Source organism: Zosterops lateralis (genome assembly GCF_965231275.1).
Source record: "Zosterops lateralis genome assembly, chromosome: 12".
Lineage (NCBI taxonomy): Eukaryota > Metazoa > Chordata > Aves > Passeriformes > Zosteropidae > Zosterops > Zosterops lateralis.
In genome coordinates this window covers 14,144,735-14,164,984 of record NC_139772.1, presented here as the reverse complement: position 1 = coordinate 14,164,984, position 20,250 = coordinate 14,144,735, and the positions used below count along the sequence as shown (strand labels likewise).

At 46.1% G+C, this 20,250-nt stretch overlaps 3 protein-coding genes across 5 annotated transcripts in view; 2 read left to right on the top strand and 1 right to left on the bottom strand.

The window, feature by feature from the left end:
• Nucleotides 1–2,539, top strand: part of CPNE2 (copine 2) — a 39,525-nt gene extending 36,986 nt beyond the window's left edge. The window contains exons 15-16 of the mRNA XM_083870130.1: nucleotides 875–1,111; nucleotides 1,985–2,539. Of these exons, the coding sequence (XP_083726256.1) occupies nucleotides 875–1,111; nucleotides 1,985–2,092 (345 nt within the window). The 3' untranslated portion in view covers nucleotides 2,093–2,539. The remainder of the gene's footprint in view (nucleotides 1–874; nucleotides 1,112–1,984) is intronic.
• Nucleotides 2,540–5,310: 2,771 nt separating this feature from the next.
• On the bottom strand, nucleotides 5,311–18,829 carry PSME3IP1 (proteasome activator subunit 3 interacting protein 1). The gene is made up of 7 exons (XM_083870286.1): nucleotides 18,747–18,829; nucleotides 15,637–15,782; nucleotides 15,344–15,442; nucleotides 13,226–13,349; nucleotides 9,231–9,362; nucleotides 7,190–7,254; nucleotides 5,311–6,063 (listed from the first exon to the last, which is right to left on the bottom strand). Exons 2-7 carry the CDS (start codon nucleotides 15,764–15,766, stop codon nucleotides 5,846–5,848), a joined length of 768 nt encoding a protein of 255 aa, XP_083726412.1. The 5' UTR covers nucleotides 15,767–15,782; nucleotides 18,747–18,829; the 3' UTR covers nucleotides 5,311–5,845.
• A 334-nt stretch (nucleotides 18,830–19,163) lies between these two features.
• The window catches only part of RSPRY1 (ring finger and SPRY domain containing 1), a 33,686-nt gene continuing 32,599 nt past the window's right edge, over nucleotides 19,164–20,250 (top strand). Inside the window, exon 1 of one of the 3 annotated variants that reach the window (XM_083869929.1) lies at nucleotides 19,164–19,227. The gene's annotated coding sequence lies outside the window, so the exon portion shown is untranslated. Of the gene's footprint in view, nucleotides 19,228–19,667; nucleotides 19,689–20,250 lie in introns of those variants that run through there. The other 2 variants (XM_083869930.1, XM_083869931.1) reach the window with 2 other exon arrangements.

Here is a 20,250-nt window from a genome sequence, read left to right as displayed (position 1 = left end):
AGAATGAGGAGAGGAACAAAGGGCTTTATTGCTCTTAAGTGCTTGTTTTCGTCATTTCTCCAGCACATACAAGCTCTGTAATGTGCCAAAATTGAGTCATTACTTTCCCTGGAGACAGGAGAGATGGGATTTTGTGGGGTCCACATGCTCCAGGTTTGATGAGCTGAGTCCAGCAGCCCTATCTGTCCATCTCTTTGTCCATCCTTCCCCAGCTCTGCACGACTGGCCTTGGTGCCCTCCTTTTGCCAAGAGAAGGGGAGCAGTTTCTAATGCTGCTGCTCTGTCATCCCCCAGCTTGCTGATATCCTCTGCATCCCCCCTCAGTGCATCCCCTACCCATGGCTTTGTACAGGAGATGGACAAGCCCTGAGCACGGAATGGCCCCACAGCCTGGGGCAAAACAGATTGTCCCCATCAGAGCAAGATGTTCATGGGGAGCACTCCAAAACACACCCCACTGTGTGCAGGCAGAGGGAGACTTCATCTCCCACCTGGGCTCATGTCCCAACCCTGACTTCCTTCTGGCCCTGACAAATCCTGTATAGTTTAGAAGTTGGGATTTTTTGCATCATTAAGTACAGTAAATCAGTAATTTGGAAAAATATTTTGAAGCACGAGCTGTTTTGTTGTTTGTTTAAGATCTTTCAAAAGCCAGGGAGAATAGGGACAGCTGAATTTCTGTATTCTGCTAAAGGGCATGATGCCAGCTGTCCTGGGAAATGGTGAACCTCTTCCCAAATCCCCAGGGGAGCTGCCACCCCTCGACATGTGAAGCCCCCTGGCTGCTCACAGCCCTCAGTTCGAGCCCTGGCTGCAGTGTGAGTGTGTGCACTGGCATCCCACTGGGTCTGACCCCGTGCCCTCCCCTCCACAGCAATACTTCATCCTCCTCATCATCACAGACGGGGTGATCAGCGACATGGACGAGACGAGACACGCCGTGGTTCAGGCGTCCAAGCTGCCCATGTCCATCATCATTGTGGGCGTGGGCAACGCTGACTTTGCTGCCATGGAGTTCCTGGACGGGGACAGCCGGGTGCTGCACTCCTACACCGGCGAGGAGGCCGTGCGTGACATCGTCCAGTTTGTGCCCTTCCGGAATTTCCGCAATGTGAGCGAGGGCAGCGGGGAGGTGATCTCAGGGAATGGGCTGTCAAACCTGGAAAGCACCCCAGAACAGCCAGGGGAGAGGCAGATAGAGGCAAGAGGTGCCTGTCTGTCTTGCTCTGTCTTACCCTCAGGGATGCTCTGGTGTGGATCACGTAAATCAGCACTGCAGGCAGGGGCAGGGAGGGGTAACTATGTTCTGCAGCTCTGTAGTGGGCTCCACCTGAGCATGCCATGTTTCCCCAGCCCCTGTCATTGTCAGGCAGGTGGGAGCAAAAGCCAGTGACTCAGGGCAGGATCTGGGTTCCTGCAGCAGGGTGGCCTCATGTCCCTCGTCACAGTCCTGTGCTGGTTTTGCTGACTCTCACTCAGGCTTCATCCAGCACCCCTGATGCCACACACCAAGTGCTTCATGCTGAATTGTCCTGAGAAGGGGCCCCACACCCCCAGATCCCCTGTAGGAGGAAGCAGTGGTGGCACTGGCCCTGCATATCCCCTCTGTGGGATGGGTCCATTGCAATCATCCAGGAGACAACTCTGACAACTGCTGGCACAGGATTGATTAAGGATGGAGCTTGTGCTTGTCTTTGCGTTTTTTGCAATTAGTGTCTTTCTATTTCACCTCCTGCCATTCATACCTGCTTTTTCTGACCTACCCAGGATGTTTTATTCCTCTGTACCAGTGAATTGTCTGCTGGAGGGAAGGGTAGTATAGAATATAATAATCCCAGGTATATAAAATGCTGGCTATGAGTAGATCCAAGGGGGTATTAAATGAAATGCCAAGATCTGGAGCTGGGGTACAGCCCAGCCATGTTTGCTCAGTCAGTCCCCTGTGGCTGTGCTAACACTGTTGTTGGTTCCCTTTGGCTCACAGGTCCCCAAGGAGACCCTGGCCAAAGCTGTGCTGGCAGAGCTGCCCCAGCAAGTTGTGCAGTACTTCAAGCAGCAAAATCTGCCACCCATCAACTCGGAGCCCGCGTAGAGCTGTGCCAGGCTGCGCCCTCTGCATGTTGCCGAAGCCTGTTGGTCCTGCCGAAAGCACGTTCTACATGCTTTTAAGAGAAGAATACCCTCCCTGAAACACTTTGTACTTCTTAATTTAATTGCTAAGTTCTTAAGACTCATCCCAGCAAAGCGTCTGGATTCATTTTGTACAGTCTTGGCCCAAGGTAACACTAAGCAGCCAGGCCATGCCTTGGTCCTGCTCTGTTGAGTCACTTTTCAGTATTGAATGTACTTTGTATAATTTCAGTGGTACAGGATACAATTTTTATGATCAAAACTTGCTTTTTCCAAGCAATGAAATGCTTAATATATTATTATCATTCAATGAACTGGTCGTTGTATAGTTCATGTATTTGTGTTGTACCTGTACACCTGTCAGGTTCTGTGTTCATTTTTATACTGTGTACATGTTATATTTGTTATACTCAGGTTAATAAAGAAACTTGGACATATAAAATAAGTCTCCTAGATGGGAAAGTCTGGGAGCAGCTGTCAGCAGTGCTGAGTGTTTGGATTCACCCTGACAGGGCCTGTCTTATCTGTTGCTCTGCCGGCTCTGCCCTAGGATCTGCCCCACACTGTCAACAGTAGCATCCCAGAGGGAGATCTAGTGAAGGTGGATATCCTGGGGAAGGCAGCGTGTCCTTAATGCCTGCCTGAGCTGAGTCTGCTGTGCTTGGGGAAAACCCCGGTGACCCCACAACAAACCATCAAAGGGAGTTTCATGGTTCACTGCTGCTTCAACTCTAGAAAATTTTCCAAGTCTGAGAAACAAAAGCTCCCTGCTGCCTGGGAGAAGAAGGGCTGGGTAATGAAATCCTGCTCTCCAGCAGCTCCTTTGAGCTGCTCATCAGCAATGTGCTAATTGCTGCTTTATGCTGGTCCTAACTAGATTAAGGTCTTTTGAAGCTGAGTATGCTGTTGAATATCCGGCAAGGATCACCAGCTCTACTCCAAACTCGAGTAGACTTGACTTGAGTCTCCTCCCCATTAATGGAAGCTTTTGAGGTGGGAAGTTGCTGTCCCTATATAAAGCCTGCAGCCCTTTCTGCACAGGTGCATGCTACTGGTTGTGCTGTCTGCCAGCAACCTTGTGGTTGTCACTGCTGCCACCGAGTCACCAGCACACAGATGGCCCCAAGCACAGTGCTGGGTGAGACCCCATCCCTTGGGAGAGGTGGGACTGCTCTGAGAAATATTTGCCTTGCAAAACCTCCTGGAAGGGAAAATAAACAACCAACACCACCCTTTTCCAAAGGGAGAAGCAGCTTTTGAAGGGTGGCTTGTTTAAAAATAATGCTGTATCCAGCTCAGCTTCCAGATCGAAGTCTGCGGCTTTGGAATTTTTTTTTTTTTTTTAATTTCCATAAGAGAACCTCACACGCAGCTGCAGGAGCTTGTAAGCTCTTCTGCTAGTAGAGTGTTTGTGGGGGTTTGTCGGGTTTTTTTAGCACCTCGCTGAAGCTTTAACAACCAGCACAGACAACAAGCGGTTTATTGAGCTGTCCCTGGGGAGGGGATGAAGCACACACTATGCAGTCATGGTTTTCCCTTAAAAATAACAAAAAAATGTATCTAAATTCACCAGTGAATGAGAATTGCTGGAGCCAGCCAAAGCTCTTCGTCTCCAGCTTTGGCAGCTCGGGGCAAGGTTACTGCCACAGCTGCCCTTTTCAGGTCTGATTTATCCTGCATCCCATGCACTCTGCACTTCCCAGCATATCTCCCAGGGCACTGGAGTATTTTAATGTCAGATGGCTTCTGATGTACAAAGGTAAATGGGGCCAACGGATGGAGTGAGGAGCTGGGACAGCTCTGCAGTTTGTTTACACGGGCCAGGCCCTGAGAACAGCAGAGCTGACTCAGACTCAAAGGCATTCCCCCAGTGTCCCATTCCATTCTTCTAGGAACAGGAGAAAGGCAGAGGGCCCTCACATCTGCTTTTCCTGGATTATGTCTCCTCCTAGCCTTGCACAGCCCCATATACACACCATAATACACACACCATAGTAAGCACACCATCTCACCTACAGCCCACCACTGCATTTGCCACAATTGGCTGGAAACTCCCACTACAGATTTCTGCCTAAATCATGGCATTTTGACTGCAGCTGTGCAAGATACCACTCAGGAAAATGGCCCCAGCATGCTGACAGCTGGGCCAGGCTGCTCTGACCCTACAGTCAGATTATTGATCTAGTTTAATGCCAGGGAAGACCACCAGCAGCTCTCATACCAACTCCTTGAGGATCTTGCCCAGGCAACTTTAATTTTAAAAATGCCTTTTTTTTGGTGCACCACTTCCATTTCATTCCATAGCTCAGTAAGATGAAAGTCGCCAAAGGCAAAGCATTAGGGAGACTGCACAAGATCTACTTATTTTCCACCTGAAAGTGCCGTAATTACAGTAGCTAGAGAAGAGGCAGGAGCAACTCTGGAGCAAACACAGGAGGTGCCAGGCAGCCCAGAACAGGGGAGGAATTTCAGTGTGTTTGTAAGGATCGGACTGTAGAACAGGGCTGTGCAAACAGAAAGGGTATTTAGCTAAGGATAGCTTCATTGTAAGCACAACTCTTCCCCATTTCCTTTGGAAAATTCAACACTCAAGGCATAAATCCACTACGGGCCTTGTTTTCTTTGCTTTCCCTGACAAGTCTCTCAGTGTCACCTCCAAGTAACTGCCCTTTGGTACACATTGACCAGCTGATGTCTCACAAGGGTAGTACTTAGAGCAGGATTGCTGTGGCAGTTTGGCAAAAAGACATATCCACCCCTGAGCAGCTGAGCCGAGCTGTTCCAACCTTTCAAATTCCCATCATCACACTGAGATTAAAAGAATGGGCCCTCAGGCCATTCCAGAATTCCATTCTGGAATTCTCAAACTTCCCTACAAAGGAGTTGGGCTGAACAGGGGAGTCCCACCCACGCTGGATTGATGCCCTTCAGGACACTGCTGCTGAAAAGCTACATGACTTGTCAAGCCCTGGTGCTGGACCAACAGCCTTTGAGAAGAAAAGCCAGCTGCAGTTCCTGTGAACTCACTTGGACCAAGTTTTCCATCAACACCTCTGCTTTTGGGGGAAACTGACCTACACCTCTTGTGGATGGTGGTTTGACTGAAGTGCTGGTTGAGTTGAGCAGAAATTGATTAATGGAATGAGAACAATTATGAATGGCACAGGCAGAGATAAAAAATGCATTCAGAACGTCTTTAATCATGTAACACTAAAACTTCTTTACAGTGTCATGGCAATCTACACTTCACCATCTGCTCAAATTTGGTTCTGCCCCCATTTTTCAAATACAGAATAAAAATGACATTTTAAAACAGAACACATGGCTGCTTTTACAAGACTTCACTGCTTCAAGTGATTATTTTTTCCTGTTAGTCTTGTATAAACTTCTTAAATCAACATAATTCTTTCCATAAGAATTGTAAAAGATAAAGCTCTCTCCTCCATACCCTCAGACCTTTGTGACATGGTTAGGTGTGCCTTCTGCTGTAAGATGGCAGCTTTTCTTCCAGGCTCAGTATGCACCCCAGAAATGGAAAGTTGGGGATGGGGGTGGGCAGGGGGAGGGGTAAATAATGAGTTACTTTAGGAGTATCTGAGTGTATTAAAGTTGAGAGGTTAGCTAGAAAGATTGTATTTGGGGCAGAAGGATGCAACAAGCATCCATCAGGGCTTTGGAAGATATTCTGCACTACATTACACACGGAGGGATTTTGTTATGGACCATCAAAGAAACTGTTGCCACGAAAGACAGAAGAGACAATCTTCCCAGTGGAATTGATAGTGCCTTCGCTGTCCGAGCTGGACTCGGAATCGCTGCTCCCCGAGTAGGCGCCCAGGCCAGGCAGGATCCCAATGCACACGGCTGCTGAGGGACAGTGCACTGTGGAGCCTCCCACTGAGCTGCTCCCCAAGGGGACACAGGAGGGTTTTTCTGCAACAGAGAAACCTCAGTCAAAAAGTGCAGTGCAGGAAAGGGCTTTCAATCAGCCCAGGAACCGCCACGTGTCACTCACCTGCTTTTCCCACATAAGCAGCGGATGATTTCAGGATTTAATTAAAGCATAAGGCAGCTTTATGCTGTAATAAAGCCATTCTGACAGGAAGGACTTGCTACCTCAGGGGATTTTTTTCTTCTCATCACTAGTTTAAGCCCAGCTCTATGCTGGCATTACAGATTTTTTATTCTTAAGTTGTCAGTTTGATGCTTGTCAAGTACCAAACCTACTAAATAAGAATAAATGGCTCTGTTTTGAGTAATTGAGTATTTTTTTTTTTGCAATATAACAGCATAGTTGAGAAAAAGTTTTATTCCATCATTCTGCTAGTCAACATCTCCCATCTTCCATGGCTAATTAATTATTTCTACTGTTCTGAAAGTTTACTGAACAGAAGGAGATTCAGGAAGCGCCTTGGGTTGTCGTTACACAACTGCAGCTCACCCGATTTGTGTCAGAGTATCTTGACAGCAAGTCAATTGCAGCCCTGACAGCTAAAGCTGAAACACAACTTAATTTTTCTTCTAATTCCCCACAATTTTCTGAAACAAATTGATTTCAGGATGGACTGAATCACTTCAGAGCATAAAGCTGAAGTGGATGTATACAAATACATGCAGTGCTGCTGTGAACAGGAAGGGGATGATCTGTTCTCCACATCTCCTGCCCACAGAAGAAGCATTAGGCTTGAAATGCACCTAAGGACAATTCCATTAGTTGTCAGGTTAAACCCTTTCAGATTAATAAACTCTCAAAGGAAGATGCACAGTCTCTATCTGTGGATACTTAAAAACTCCTTAGACAAACATCTGTCAGGACTGGTTTGGGCAGGAGACATCCAGATAACCTGCAGAGGTTTCCTGCAGCCCTATTTTCCATCAAGGCTGTCAGCACCCACACTTACCATTTCTACTGCTTTAAAAGAGAACGTGCCAACCAAAGTCCGTGCTGTCTTGCCCAGTGAAGGAACAGAAAAGCAAAGCCTCCATGAGATTTAACCCCAACTCAGTTGCTGTTCAGTGACAGACACATAACTTCCCACATTCAGAAGCTGGGACATACCTTGATTCTTTTCGTCGTGGTCAGTGTCTAGTTTCAACCTCTTCACACTGTTACCACCATCTGAACTGTATAAAAAAAAAATAAAGTGTCTTGTTCTTCATAGGCAACCACTTAATTACTGTGAAGTCATTGTTACATCCTTGCCTCAAATGCTACAGTAAATGCCAGCAGTGTCCCCTGATGACTATCACCACTTCCAATTGCCAGTGACTGAGGCTCCTTGGGGAACATGCAGGATCCTCAACACCTACACTACAAGTATCACTTGTTAACCTGGGAAAGGAACACACCTCTTAGAGTTCAAGTCAAATTCCTTGCACAGCAACTTAGAGCTGCCTATTCAGCAGGATGTGTCCCCACAGGAGACTGGGAATGACTGTCTGAGCTTCAGACACCCACATGAGCACAGCCTTGCGCATGTGGATGATTACCACGCCTGCTGGTGCCAACATTCATGGCTTTTCCCTTGCAGGGCTTCCTTACCCTCCTTCAAGCACTTAGAGAGCCTGTTCTAAAACATCTAGAAATCTTGCACCCAGTAAGCCCAGAGAGTCTTACAGCAATTCACAGAGCTGCAGTGTCCAGAAAGGTCCTTTCTGGGTCCAAAGTGGCACTGGGAGAAAGGACCATGACTTGGACATCTGACTCTTCAGAGCTTCTATAGCTCTCCCCTGTCACTGCTCAGATTTCCCTTCCCCCTGCTCCTGCATGTTCCCAATTCTAAGGCATCCACATAAACAAATGCTTCCCAGAATCAGCAGTGATGAACTGATGAAGCATGAGCATTATTATGCATTAACTCTTTTTGGTCCCTATCAGAACATACAGTACAGATGAAAGGTTATTCTGTGCAGAGAGCTTTTAATAGTAATACATCCTTTACAGGAAATTACAAAGCTCAGGGAGCAGATGTTGAGCTCACACTACACTTGCTTTGGGCCACTTTGCAATAAAAGATAAGATGGCAAAAATAGAAGACTGCAAAGCAAGTCTGCAATGGCACTGACATGTCAGTTAAGATGCTCTCTTTAAACAGATGCCATCTGCAGACTTCAGAAGTACCATTAAAGCACATGCCAGCTCCTCTTCTACATCCCACTGGGTTAAATACTATTAGTTACAAGACAAAAACAACATTATTGGCTGCTTGTTATCAGCTCAGGGTTTTTCTTTTCTGCCTTCCCAAAACCCAAACTATCACACAACCCCACAGACATTAGGTAGTGGAAGTGCTTACTTCAGTGTTCAGACACTGAATTAACTGCTGTACTGTGAGCTAAACTTCACCCTACAAGATAAGCTTCTAAAATAATCTCACATTCCCTGAGATGATTTGAACACACTGAATTTTGAGATGTCAGTAATCATTGTAAGTATTAGATGATTCATCTGTGGGAAATAAGTCTGGTCTCACATGCCTGGTTTCTCCATAACCTGTAGCACACCAGCAGCTGTGTTTGCAGGCCAAGATCAAAGCAGCAAGAACATCACAAACCCAGCAGTCACCTCCCTGGGATGGGAAGGGTGTTGATGTATCAGTGCAAATCACTGAGGAACATGGGAAGTTTCTCTGATAACCTCAGGACCAAAATGGTACACAAAGCTCCTCTCTTGCAACCTTGTCTTCCCCATGCTGTCCTCAGCAGCAATTAAAACAATCCATTTTAAACACAGGTAAAATTGGCTGATAAATTAGGCAAACTGAATGGAATTGCATTTGTGAGGTGACACTGATATCTACAAACAGAGATGTAAAATAGATTCCCTCAAACCCCAAGCAGGATTGCCCAAGCCTGGCACTCTAAAATGAAGATCCTACCCACTTGCTTTACACACACTTATCTATTTGATTTGCTTGATGTTTTTCCCCACAGTTTGTGAGAGCCTATAGAAACAAGACTGGTCTTTTCTTATACCTTCCTCCTTTTTTCTTTAGGGCTAAGGTTTACATCTCACTCTCTGGAGGCAGTTTTGGCCTGTCTCCCTTTACACTGCTAACTGGGTTCCGTTCCTCATGAATTTATAGAGGTGTGAAACTAACCTTCTGTGTTTCACAGCTCCTGCCAACAGCTTTGCCTGAGAAAATTTGTTCTTGTTTTCCACTGACTTCATGGGCAATTTCTTCTCAGTTTCCTTCTTTGGGTCCATACTGACTCCCACTTTAGCGAGAGTGCTGTGAATTAAGGGTTAAGGATCAAGGGAAGGAACGGGGAGAACAGACATTTCCTCCCTGATATATTTAGCCAGCTCTGCTGACAGCAGCGACCGAAGTTCATTCACATATTCTATCAAAATAAACTTATTTGTAAAGACATTGAGCTGGTAACCTCAGCCAAAAGAGAAGACACTTCACCCTCTGGGGTCAGAGCTCTCTCAGGTATCAGGACCAGCTCTCCCTGTGAAGATGTCCAGGCAGCAGCCAGGGAGCTGCTGTTCTGAAGCCAGAAAGGTGTAACACAAAACACCCAGCACCCATGAACATATTCACCATCCTACCTTTTCCTAAAAGCCTTAGAAAAGCAAAAAAGGTCAGGCTGGACCAAAACAAACCAAACAGGCAATGCAGTACTTCACTTCTACGGGGATCAACATGTTTGTAATTTAAATTTGCTGCTCCACACTCTTATCCTTACTAGAAAAGCTAAGTAGCAATATATGCACCCACTTCCACCCCTTGAACCCTCTTTTTGCTGAGCCCAGCAGATTTCAGCCTAGCAAGACAGAACAGTTTCATTTTTTGGGTTTGGTCTTTAGCACTCTACCTTTTCAGCTCATCTCTCTGTAAGGACCACAAGGCTTCTACTGCTGGTCTGAGAACCGATCCCAAAAGAAAGGAGACATTAACTAAGGGGAACTGTGGTCCAAGATTCACCCAAAAAATGATTGCAACTGCTCAGAAAAGCTAAGTAGATTAAAACAGTGTTAGCAAGGTGGAATGCAGCTGAAACCTATAACGAAGTGGAGAAGCTTAAGCAGGTTCTCAGATGGGATAAGAAGGAGCTGGGTCTGTTCATTAGGGCACACTCTGCATACACTGAACAAATCTCCTTGTGTAAGAGAAATATGTCAAAGACTCTGTTTGTAGATGAGATGTCAGGAGAACCACACAAAATTCTGCAAAAATTTTAACTGCACAGATGAAGGCAAATTAACCTAGTTTAAAAGCATGTTTATAAACATAAATCTAGTGTTCTAACAGTTTCACCTCTGACTACAATTCCACAAAGCTGGAGTTTCACAGCTGCCCCAGTCACTGCAGACATATGTTGGATAGTGAATTTCATGTTGATGGCCCATATATTTGAAGCCACAGCATTTTTCCCTTCACTGAACATCTGAAAATCAAAAACTCTTAGGCTCTGCTTTAAAGTGACACTCAGTCTCCAATCACTTTACAGGCAGGAATGTTCAGATGCCATTTATTATTTGATGTTCCTAAGGATACAGCAGTAACCCAGACTGCTCCTTACTTCAACCAAAACTCTTCACAGCCCAAACCACTGTTCAATTTTATCTATTTTTGAGATGGCACAGGAGTGCCATCCTGTGGCTGTCTGAACTCATCTGAAAGCTCCTTGTGTCAAACAGAATTTGATGCTGCCACACAATTCTTCCACACGCTGCAGTGTTCAACTGCCACATTCAAGTCCATTACCTTGTTATATTCTAAGCCTGGCTGAGGAGCTCAAAGGATTTTCTTTTAAAAAATAACAAATTACAGGCTTTTAGCTTCCATCCAGGATGGCATTCTCCTAAAACTCCCCAACTAGAAAGGCACAGCACATTTTTAGTAGGTATTTTATACATCCTGCTGTCATTAGCATATGCAATGTTACACCCAGCCAAGAAGTGTTCCCTCTCAGGAAGACAACATTAGAAACAAACCTCTCAATCTTAAATATCAACTGCACTAAACAAGCTGTCCTTCAGTAAAGCCAGCTTTTTGGAGGGGGACTGTTCCTCCATTTAGATATCAGTGAAGACAAGATGATCTTGTTCTCAAATACTTCTTGGAAATGGCTTTAAAAGTATTTGTAAATCTTTATCTGAACATGGGGTCTGGACAGGGTAAGGAACAAACAAACCTAGTTGTTCATGCATGAGAAAGAAAAAGTCCTATTCATCCATGCATATGAATTTCTTATGCTCAAGAGTACATTAAAATATTCGAAGGCATATTTATCCTGAAGATATATAATTTTGTGATTGTTCAACCTGAAAAATTAAGGGAAAAAAAAATCTCTGTACTTGAATATTGAGTTTTTACCATGAAATTAATGCCTCTGGGTAGCTTAAATTAGATGCTATACCAGGAAAAAGAGCAAATAATGAAATCCATTATGTTGACATCCCCCTTATTTATTTGGAAGAGCACTTAAACAGTACCTACAGATGCAGCACAGTGGTTTTTGTGACTGCAGTGATAAACTGTTAGTAACAACCTGCAGAATCAAAAAACACTTTTGCATTTCAGAACACCACCAAAAAAATTCAAACACAAGTCATTTTTCTCTGAGGTTGATTGAAATACTATGGTTAAACAAAAGGAATTTAAAAAGAAAATTAAATGGGCAACACTTGATTTTCTCATAAGAGGAGGTGACTATAAAACACTCTCCCCTTCCTCCACCCCATCACCACTAATTTCTACAGTTTAATTTTTACAGCAAGACTAGAGATTCAGAGCTGCCAGTATTACTGAGAGTGCAGAGACTGAGGTAATATGGCCTGTACATCTTGATCAGGCTGTTCAGGGATCTGTGTGTTATGTGGCTAATTCAAGGCAACTGAAATTCTCTCAGGGCTGGTATGGTTCACCCCAGATGTACGTGACATAACGAGAGCTGTCAGCTGCTCCCACAGCACAACCCTGGATCAGCCAGCCCCGCGAGCAACCATCACCAAAACTAAATATATCCCACAAATATCCCATGATTAGATCCAGCAAATCAAGAAAATACTCCAAATATATCAGCTAAGTGGAGCCTATTTCTGAAGTTAAATAAATGCATCAGGATTGCTTTTTCATAAATGCATTCCTGAGTTAATTGAGATGCTCTTCACAGGACACATGCTCCAAATTGTAAATCATTGACTAACACAAGGTAAGACCAACCTTTGTAGTATCAGCACTATTCAATTTTATTTGCTGACTGGTTTTGGTCACCTCCTTGTGTCCACAAGCTCTTTCCTTAACACCAAAGCTTCCCCAAGAACTTGTGTTTGTTCACCCATAATTCAAAAGCAACGGAGACACGGAAACCATCATATTATGCACAGGTTCAGTAAACCTCAAAAAAGCAACATTTTGCTTAGCACAGAAATTCTCAAATCATTCCAAACTCCCTTGACTGGCACTAATTAGAGAAGAAAAACATCCTGTGTGACTTTCTAGCATGTCTACAAGACAATTAGGCATTTATCAGCAAAGCCAAACTGTCCTGCTCTTAGTCCTCCCTACAAGTGTGTATTACATAAAGGAGCTGAGACTCCACGGGCACTGACTTCCCAGATGAAAGTCAGCACATCTGCACAGATTTATTTAATTTCTTATCCTGCAGGTATCAGCAATGGAAAAAGTATCTAATAGTCCAAGAAGAGTAACAGAGAGAGCAATCCACACATTATTTCAAACAGGTATGTTAAAATCAGGCAATATACAGTTAAAAACAAGAGCATGTAATTTTCCATAAGAAGACAAAAAGTAAAAGATTAGAAATAATAGACTATTTTTTCTTTATGTTCTCTTTCTAGTGATGGTATTTCATGACCTCAATAACAAAAAAACGCCAAACCCCTAAACAATGGAGAGGGGAGAAGGAAAGAAAAGTATCAAAGAAGTGGGAGTTGAGAGGGGGGAATATCAAATATTGCAGTGGTCTATCAGAGCTACAATGAAACCATTAAACTTTAAAAGTGTATCATTATAAAGGTTCTGTAAAACAGTTTTATAAAAAGAATGTCAACTGACAGAACAAACTACATCCCACTCTTACCCTCCTCTAGGTAACCACCAGCCATTTTAGTGCAAAGGATATTCTGTATTCATTTAGTTCTTTCAGCTCTTCTTCCCTTCGTTGCTTTTCTAGTAGCTCTTGCTGCCGAGAAACCTCATCAAGGAAATGTGTCTCATCTTCATCTAAGCCTCTTACCATATTTTCTGAATAAAGAAAGAAGAAATTTATTGGTTTCAGGCACCAAGTCTAAGTCTGTCTTCTCTTAAACCAGTAACGAAAAAAAACGCTCCCTCAAAAGAGGAAGTACATTTTCATAGAGCAAGTAATTCCCATCTAATTAGTTTTAACATCTGTTCAAAAATTTTTAAAAAGTAGAAACAAGACAATTCCTAATTTCCAAATAAAAACAAATTCTTTCTTAACATGCTACCTAACTTTAAGGAAAGTACATGCCAGTGCAGCAGGAAGACCTTTTTATTTCCTGTTCTGTAAGTGTTCAGCGCCTCTTGAGCAAATGATTTAATTAGAATGACAATAAACAGTATGTTTTAGAAAGACCAAATTTTGCTGTTTGTAGTCATCATCAGAAATCTTAGCCTAAACATCACCTTTAGTCTTCATTGAAGTTTAATTCCATAGGAGGATTCTTAGGCTTTTACATGAAGTCACCATATTTTTAATCTTCATCCACATAGGCAAGCCCTAGTCACTTTGAGGGCAAGCTAGGAAATCCATTTATACTCATAATTGGCAAGTTTGTGTCTGACAGAAAAGCTCTGGAAATCAATTATTATCTGAGGTTACTTTATAAAAGCCAATCCCTGCTACTTCCAACTCATGCAGAGCTCATTCATAAATCTTTAAACAGTAACTTGTAGCACTCACTGCTACTGCTGAGGACCCCTTCAGAGAGGAAAAGTAGCGAAACTCGGGACATTTTTTGAAGCAAGTGACATGAATTAATTTCATTTTCTGCCTGCCTCATCTGCAGACTAAGAGGAGCAGCCACTGAAGTCCTTTGAGATGAGATTTTATTGAGGTTCCCTCCCAAGCACCCTGCAGCAGGTTTTTTTCTCCAGGTTAGCTGGTATCTGATATTCTGCTGTGGTTGCCTTAAAAGCAGAAGTGGATTTACTTCTCAGGGCTACTTCCCATTCCAGTACTTGGATTAGCAAAGCAAAGGTGTTGCAGATCTAATATAACTAGGCAAGAAAAGCTATTCATTTAGACAGTTATTAGAAGCCCTTCCCATTCAGGCTGACAGCAGTCAATTTTTGGGTGGCTCCTTGGGCAAGAACTGCTTAGCCACGTTACCAAAAATGACTGGGATCAAAAGTTTACTGAAGTTTACTGAAAACTCTCTAGGTGGAAAGAATCCTGTAGGTCCAGCTGGAGATTATAATGTATTAATGCTGCTATCTGTACTTACCATTTTTCAAAGGGCTTTTCTATAAAACCAGAAATTCAAACATCAATAGAAATTAGGTTCCCATTTCATTAGAAAACTCAAACATGAAGAATCAGAACATGTAAATTTACTTCTTCCAAATCATAATCTTTGCTCTCAAAAAACTTTTAGTCAAATAATTATGGCTTGGAAATGTAATAGCTGCTCTAACAGAATTTCTTTAATTGATTCAAGCATGAATTAAAGCATGAGTTCAAGAGTCACAAAACCACATTTTCCACTTTTTCAGGGATTGCTATCAAGCTTGTTTGTGTTGGTTTTGTTGTTGTTTTTTTTGTTTTGTTTTGTGGTTTTTTGTTGTTTTTGTTTGTTTGTTTGTTTTTTGGTTTTTGTTTTTTGTTTGTTTGGTGGTTTTTTTGTTTGTTGGTTTTGTTGGGTTTTTTTTTTGTTTTGTTTTTGTTTGTTTTTTTGGTGTTTTGTTTGTTTGTTTGTTTGTTTTTGGTGGGGGGGGGTGTGTGTGGTTTATTTTATATACTATATAAGCTCAGTATTCAACATTTTACAGCCATGCAGCTTGATAACTGCAAACACTTTCTGAGTTTTGCATGTGTGCAGTGCTGCCTCAGTGCCCAGAAAGTGTTCCTTTAAAAATCCAGGATTTCAACAATACTCTCCTGAAGCCTTTGTTTCCCTCTCAGAGAGGGAGACAAGACACACAGATATGCCCTTTACTTAGAAGTTGTGCACAGCTGTTGCATACGACACATGCAGTTTGCTGCTGGTGCTTACTGAATTTAAATTGCTCCTCAAACTCCTGCTGCTTCTTTTCTCTCTGTTCCTGGAGCCTTTCATACAATGACCGTGGGTCATACGCCTCCTCTGGGCATTCTGAAAGGAACAAATCAGGAAGGGGGACCATATGTTAGAAACACTAAATCACCAACACTTCGCAGCTCCTTCATGTAAAAACCTTTTAAATTATAGAATATAAAAAGAAATGGGATTACTTTTTATTTCTATTTTCCACAAAAGTGAAAAAATTTGGGATCTTTTTCCTGTGATTATTAAGATTTAGCCTATACCTTTCGGGTCCTCAGGTTTCCGGACCTTTTCCCATTCCTCTTGCCTCCTCTTTCGCCGCTCCTCTAGCTCTGCTTCTGACACAAACCTCTTGTTAATCACCAGGTCAGCAGTACCATCTCCCCCATCCATTGTGGAATAGTGTCTCCTTAAAAACACAAAATGCAGAAACATCAGGAGTCTGATTATGCTTTTCAGTGAGTGAAATCGTATTAAATATCCTGAGAAACAGACTCACTGTCCTTACAACAATTTCAGTTCTCTAAAGAACACTGCAGAGTAAGAACTGAGATACAAACTCACTGCATAACTGCTAAGACTAATGAGCATCATCTATTACTCCTTCTTTATTCTTTTTTCATAATTATGTCATTCCTGCCAGTTGTCTGCCTCAGGCTGTTTTTCTGAAAGTCACGTTTTAATGGATTTACTTTGCTAAAATAAATATTTTTTAAAAATAAAATTAAACACCCTCACCTACACTCTCATCCTTTTATTTCTGTTCCTCCACGTCTGTTCTGAAGAGAGATAAAATGATGGCAAAACATCAAATCCCAAGTTCTTTTTGCCCAATCTATGAAAATTTGAGAAAGCTTGCCTGGTTTCAGTTGTTGAATGCATGTATTTAGAAGTGATTAACAGTGAGATTTCAGAAATTAGCAACGGTTCTGGTTTTGCCTGGGACAGAGCTAAACTTCTTAGTAGCTGGTACAGCTCTGTGGTTTGGGGTTGGTGTGACAATAACACTGATAACACTCCTGCAGTTTTAGCCTGAGCCAAGGACTCCTCAGTGCCTCACGCTCTACCAGTGAGGAGCTACACAAGAAACTGGGAGGGAGCATGGCCAGGACTGGCCAAAGGGATGTTCCACAGAATCATGACCACAGAACAATGTGCCCAGTATATAAACCAGGGGGACCTGGCTGGGAGGTCAACAGATGAGTGAGAGAGGGAATCCCCCATAGCTAAAACAGAGCTGGGATTAGAAAATGAGCAGCACTTCCCTTGGAGAGAGCAAAGCCCCTCCCCACACAGTGCAGCCACTCTCTGCTTCAAGATTTCAGTATCAGGTGCAGGGTGGAGATGCTCCAAGTTGTCAACCTAACAAGGAAACTTGTGGTCTTGACACCTGTAAGCCCAGGGTGAAACAAACTGCTTCTGTAAATCCTAGGTGTCTCCTTCCAGAAGTATTCTGCCAGCTCCATGCTACACAATGAAGCCCTAATACCTGTTTTTGTTTCAAGGCTGTACATCAAAACTGTACACAGAAGTACAACACAAACACAACACACAGAGCTGTTCATTCAAAGACATGCAAATGTAACTTTTTTCCACTTTGTTCTCTCCCTGGTATAACTGCAGCAAGTTAAGGACTGCCCACAATTCTGCCAAGTATTATTCATTTGGGATCTCAGCCTGTCTGCGTTTCAGCACAAAGATCCCAGAACAGTCACTCTTCCAAGGAGGAAGGGATGCAAGTAACCCAGATAAGGGGAGAAACCCATTTATCATCCTTCCTTCATTCCACAAGGAATCAGTCCTGCAGGAAGTTCTGAAATCCTCACAAAAACTGACACTTCTGTGGGGTATTGCTTGTAACAAAAATGAAAAAAAATGAGGTCTCAGGAGAAATCCCAGTTAAGAGGGCTGGACAAGTATTTGTTACAACAGGATGCATTCTTAAGGTTAGTATTATTAAAAGAAGTAAAGACAAAATAATTCTTTTAAGAGCTGGGGACGGGAAGGACAGATCCAGGGTTGGTGATTTTCCTTTCTTTCTTTTTTGATATCTAACAAAAAAAAAAATCCACCCTAAGACAAGTCCACTTTCCAGAGAGCATGGAACACCTGCTCTTTGAGTGTAATTTCTGAAGGTGGTTCAAGCTGAAAGCCTACAGAGAAAATAAAAATTGAATCTCACTGCTGAATACAGGTCCTGATCACAAGGCCAGCTTTCCTATCCAAGTGCTGCATAAACAACATATTTTTTATCTCCATTTGTGTCATCTCAACCTCTATATTTAAAGAGGAAACAAAAGGTTCCAATACAATGGTGACAGAAAGTAATAAAAGCAAACTGAGAGAGGGAGATTCTGTAAGACCACACTATCCTCTGGGGACTAAAGCCTCCAGCAGCAAACCACCTGGATCAGTCACTTCACTCAGACAATATATTTTAAGATATATGAAGTGGATTAAAGTTTAATTGTGGCCTGATATGCAGCAATGGTGTTTTCAACATCATCCTGAAAACTGGTGTCTGACACTGACAACCCCATTTGGGGAAAAGAGATGGGGAACATAAAGCAGCATCGCATTAAAGTTCACTTGCACTTATAAAGTTCACTAATCTTGCTGTATTCTTTGCTCTCTCCCATCGGAAGCAAACACACACAAACCAGACCCGACAAAAAACATGCACTTGGCAACTTTTCCCTGCTTATCTATGTTTTCGTCTGGTGACTGTGTTCTAGGGCTGCGCTGCCACTGCAAACGACAAAAGTTTGTCACAGCTGTAAACCGCAGGGTTTTATAAAACCAGATGGTAACACCCCCAGGATCAAAAAACCTCCCAAATTTCATAACCCTTGCCGCCACTCAGGCTGGAACAGATGTAGAGCAGCGACGGTATCTTGGGTATCCAACTGCAGCTTCCAGTACATGCAACGCTCATTAAACAACAAAGACTACTTACCTACCCATTTCACCAACCCACTACCGAACCGAGCCGGGCAGCGCTCCCCGCACCGCATCAGACAGGGCGCTGCGTGCCGAGCCCGGAGCCGCCCCGGACACGGACGGGATGAATCGCTCCCCACAGCCCGAACCCGCCCCCGGGCTCCGCTTCCTGCGGTGTCCCCGGAGCTCCGTGCGGGGATCCCCCCGGGCGTGCCGGGCTCCAGCTGCTCCGGTGCCCACCGCGACCTCCTGCTCCCCGTCCCTCCAGCCCCCCGTCCCCCGAGCGGCCCCCGGCCCGCCGCGCTCGCGGGGCCCAGGCCCGGCCCTCTCCACCCCTGCACCCCATGGGCCCGGCGGCCCGGCCGCGGCCGCTCTCCCCGCCCCCGGGCGCTTCCTCCGGCCCCGCCGCCCCGGGCCCGCCCCCGGCACGTACCGCGGCCCCTCACAGCGAGCGGCACCGCCGGGCCCGCAGCGTCGCCATTGACCCCGCTCCCCTCCGCCGGCCGCCCCGCCCCTTCCGCCCGCCGCGGCCAACCGAGCGAGCCCTTCCTTCGGCGGCCCCGCCCCCGCGGCAGCCAATCCCCGCCGCTCTTACGGCGGGCACAGCGGCGCGCGGAGCGGACGGAGGTTGGCCGCAGGGAAGACGTCACGGCGGTCCCGCGCCGCGATTGGGCGAAGCTCCGGCGGCGGGGGCGGGGCCGAGGGCGGGGCGGGTCGCCCGGGAGACGGCGGGGGGCGCGGCCGCGGGCGGGGGCGGGGCCGGGGCCGGGGAGGGGCCGGGCCGTGGGTCGCCTCCATCTTTCGGCACAAAGGAGCGGCGGCAGCGCCGGGCCGGGGCCGGGTAGGGGCGCAGGGCGCGGGGTCCGTGGCGGCCCCGCTGCGCTCCCGGCGGAGCTGCGCGGAGCTGAGCTGAGGTGAGGCGAGGCAGGGCGGGCGCGGCCCGGCTGGCGGGTACCGCGGGGCTGGGGCGGAGCGGGGCGCGCGTCGGGCTGAGGGGAAGGGACAGCGCCGGGCTGGGCGCTGGTGGCCCCGTTGCCGGCCGCGCGTTAATGAATGAAGGCGCCGCGCTTTCCCCAGCCCGCCCTCCGCTCCCCCAGGGGCCGCCGAGCCGAGGTCCCGGTTGGGGCGGGCCCGGGCCAGCGCAGCCCCCCGGCCCAGGCAGCGGCCCGGGGTCCCGTCGGCTCGGATGGCTGATGCGGGTGCCCCTCGGGGCTTGTCAGTGCCCCCCGGCTGCCTCGCTGGAGCCACCGGTGCCTCCCCTCCTGGGGAAGAGGCGGGGGCCAAGGTGCAGCCCCGGGCTGGCGGGGCTCTCCCCGAGGCCCCGGAGCTGTGCTGGCGTGTGGAGCTGGGAGCTCGCTAGAGAAAGCGGCGAAAGGTGAATGAACGGCGGGTCCGCGCTGCTCGGGGCCGGGGGGGTTGGAACTTCCCACCGGCGCCTCCCGGCTGCGGGAGAGCTCCCGGGGCTCCCGTGACTTGCAAAACAAGGGCTCGGCTACGGCGGGTTTGGTGTGCGGGGGGCAGAATGACATGGAATCGCGGGATCGCAGACTCGACGTGCTGCTCTGGCGGCTCGGGAAGGCGGCAGTGGTGCTGAGCCCTTGGGTGTCATTACACGGGTGTGAGGAGTCAGAACCCTGAAAACTGTGGGCTGCTCTCAGTGTGGAAATGCTTCTCCACGGCGAGTTTTCTGTCTGTAGAGGGGAGTTGTGACGGTGTGGAGCGGGCCCCCAAACGCCCTGGTTTACCCGGATCTCTGGTGTTGCGCTCCTGGGCGGTATCAGGCTCGGCACCTGTCTGTCCTGGGGTGCGGTGACACCTCGGCTCTGCCCGCTCTCCCCCTCCAGCGCTTATAACGCAGGCTTTTTTCACTGCCTGTATCACGCCCATGTCGCGCCTGAGTTTCTCTTTTAAGCCCTTTGGTTCTGTCCTGCTGATCG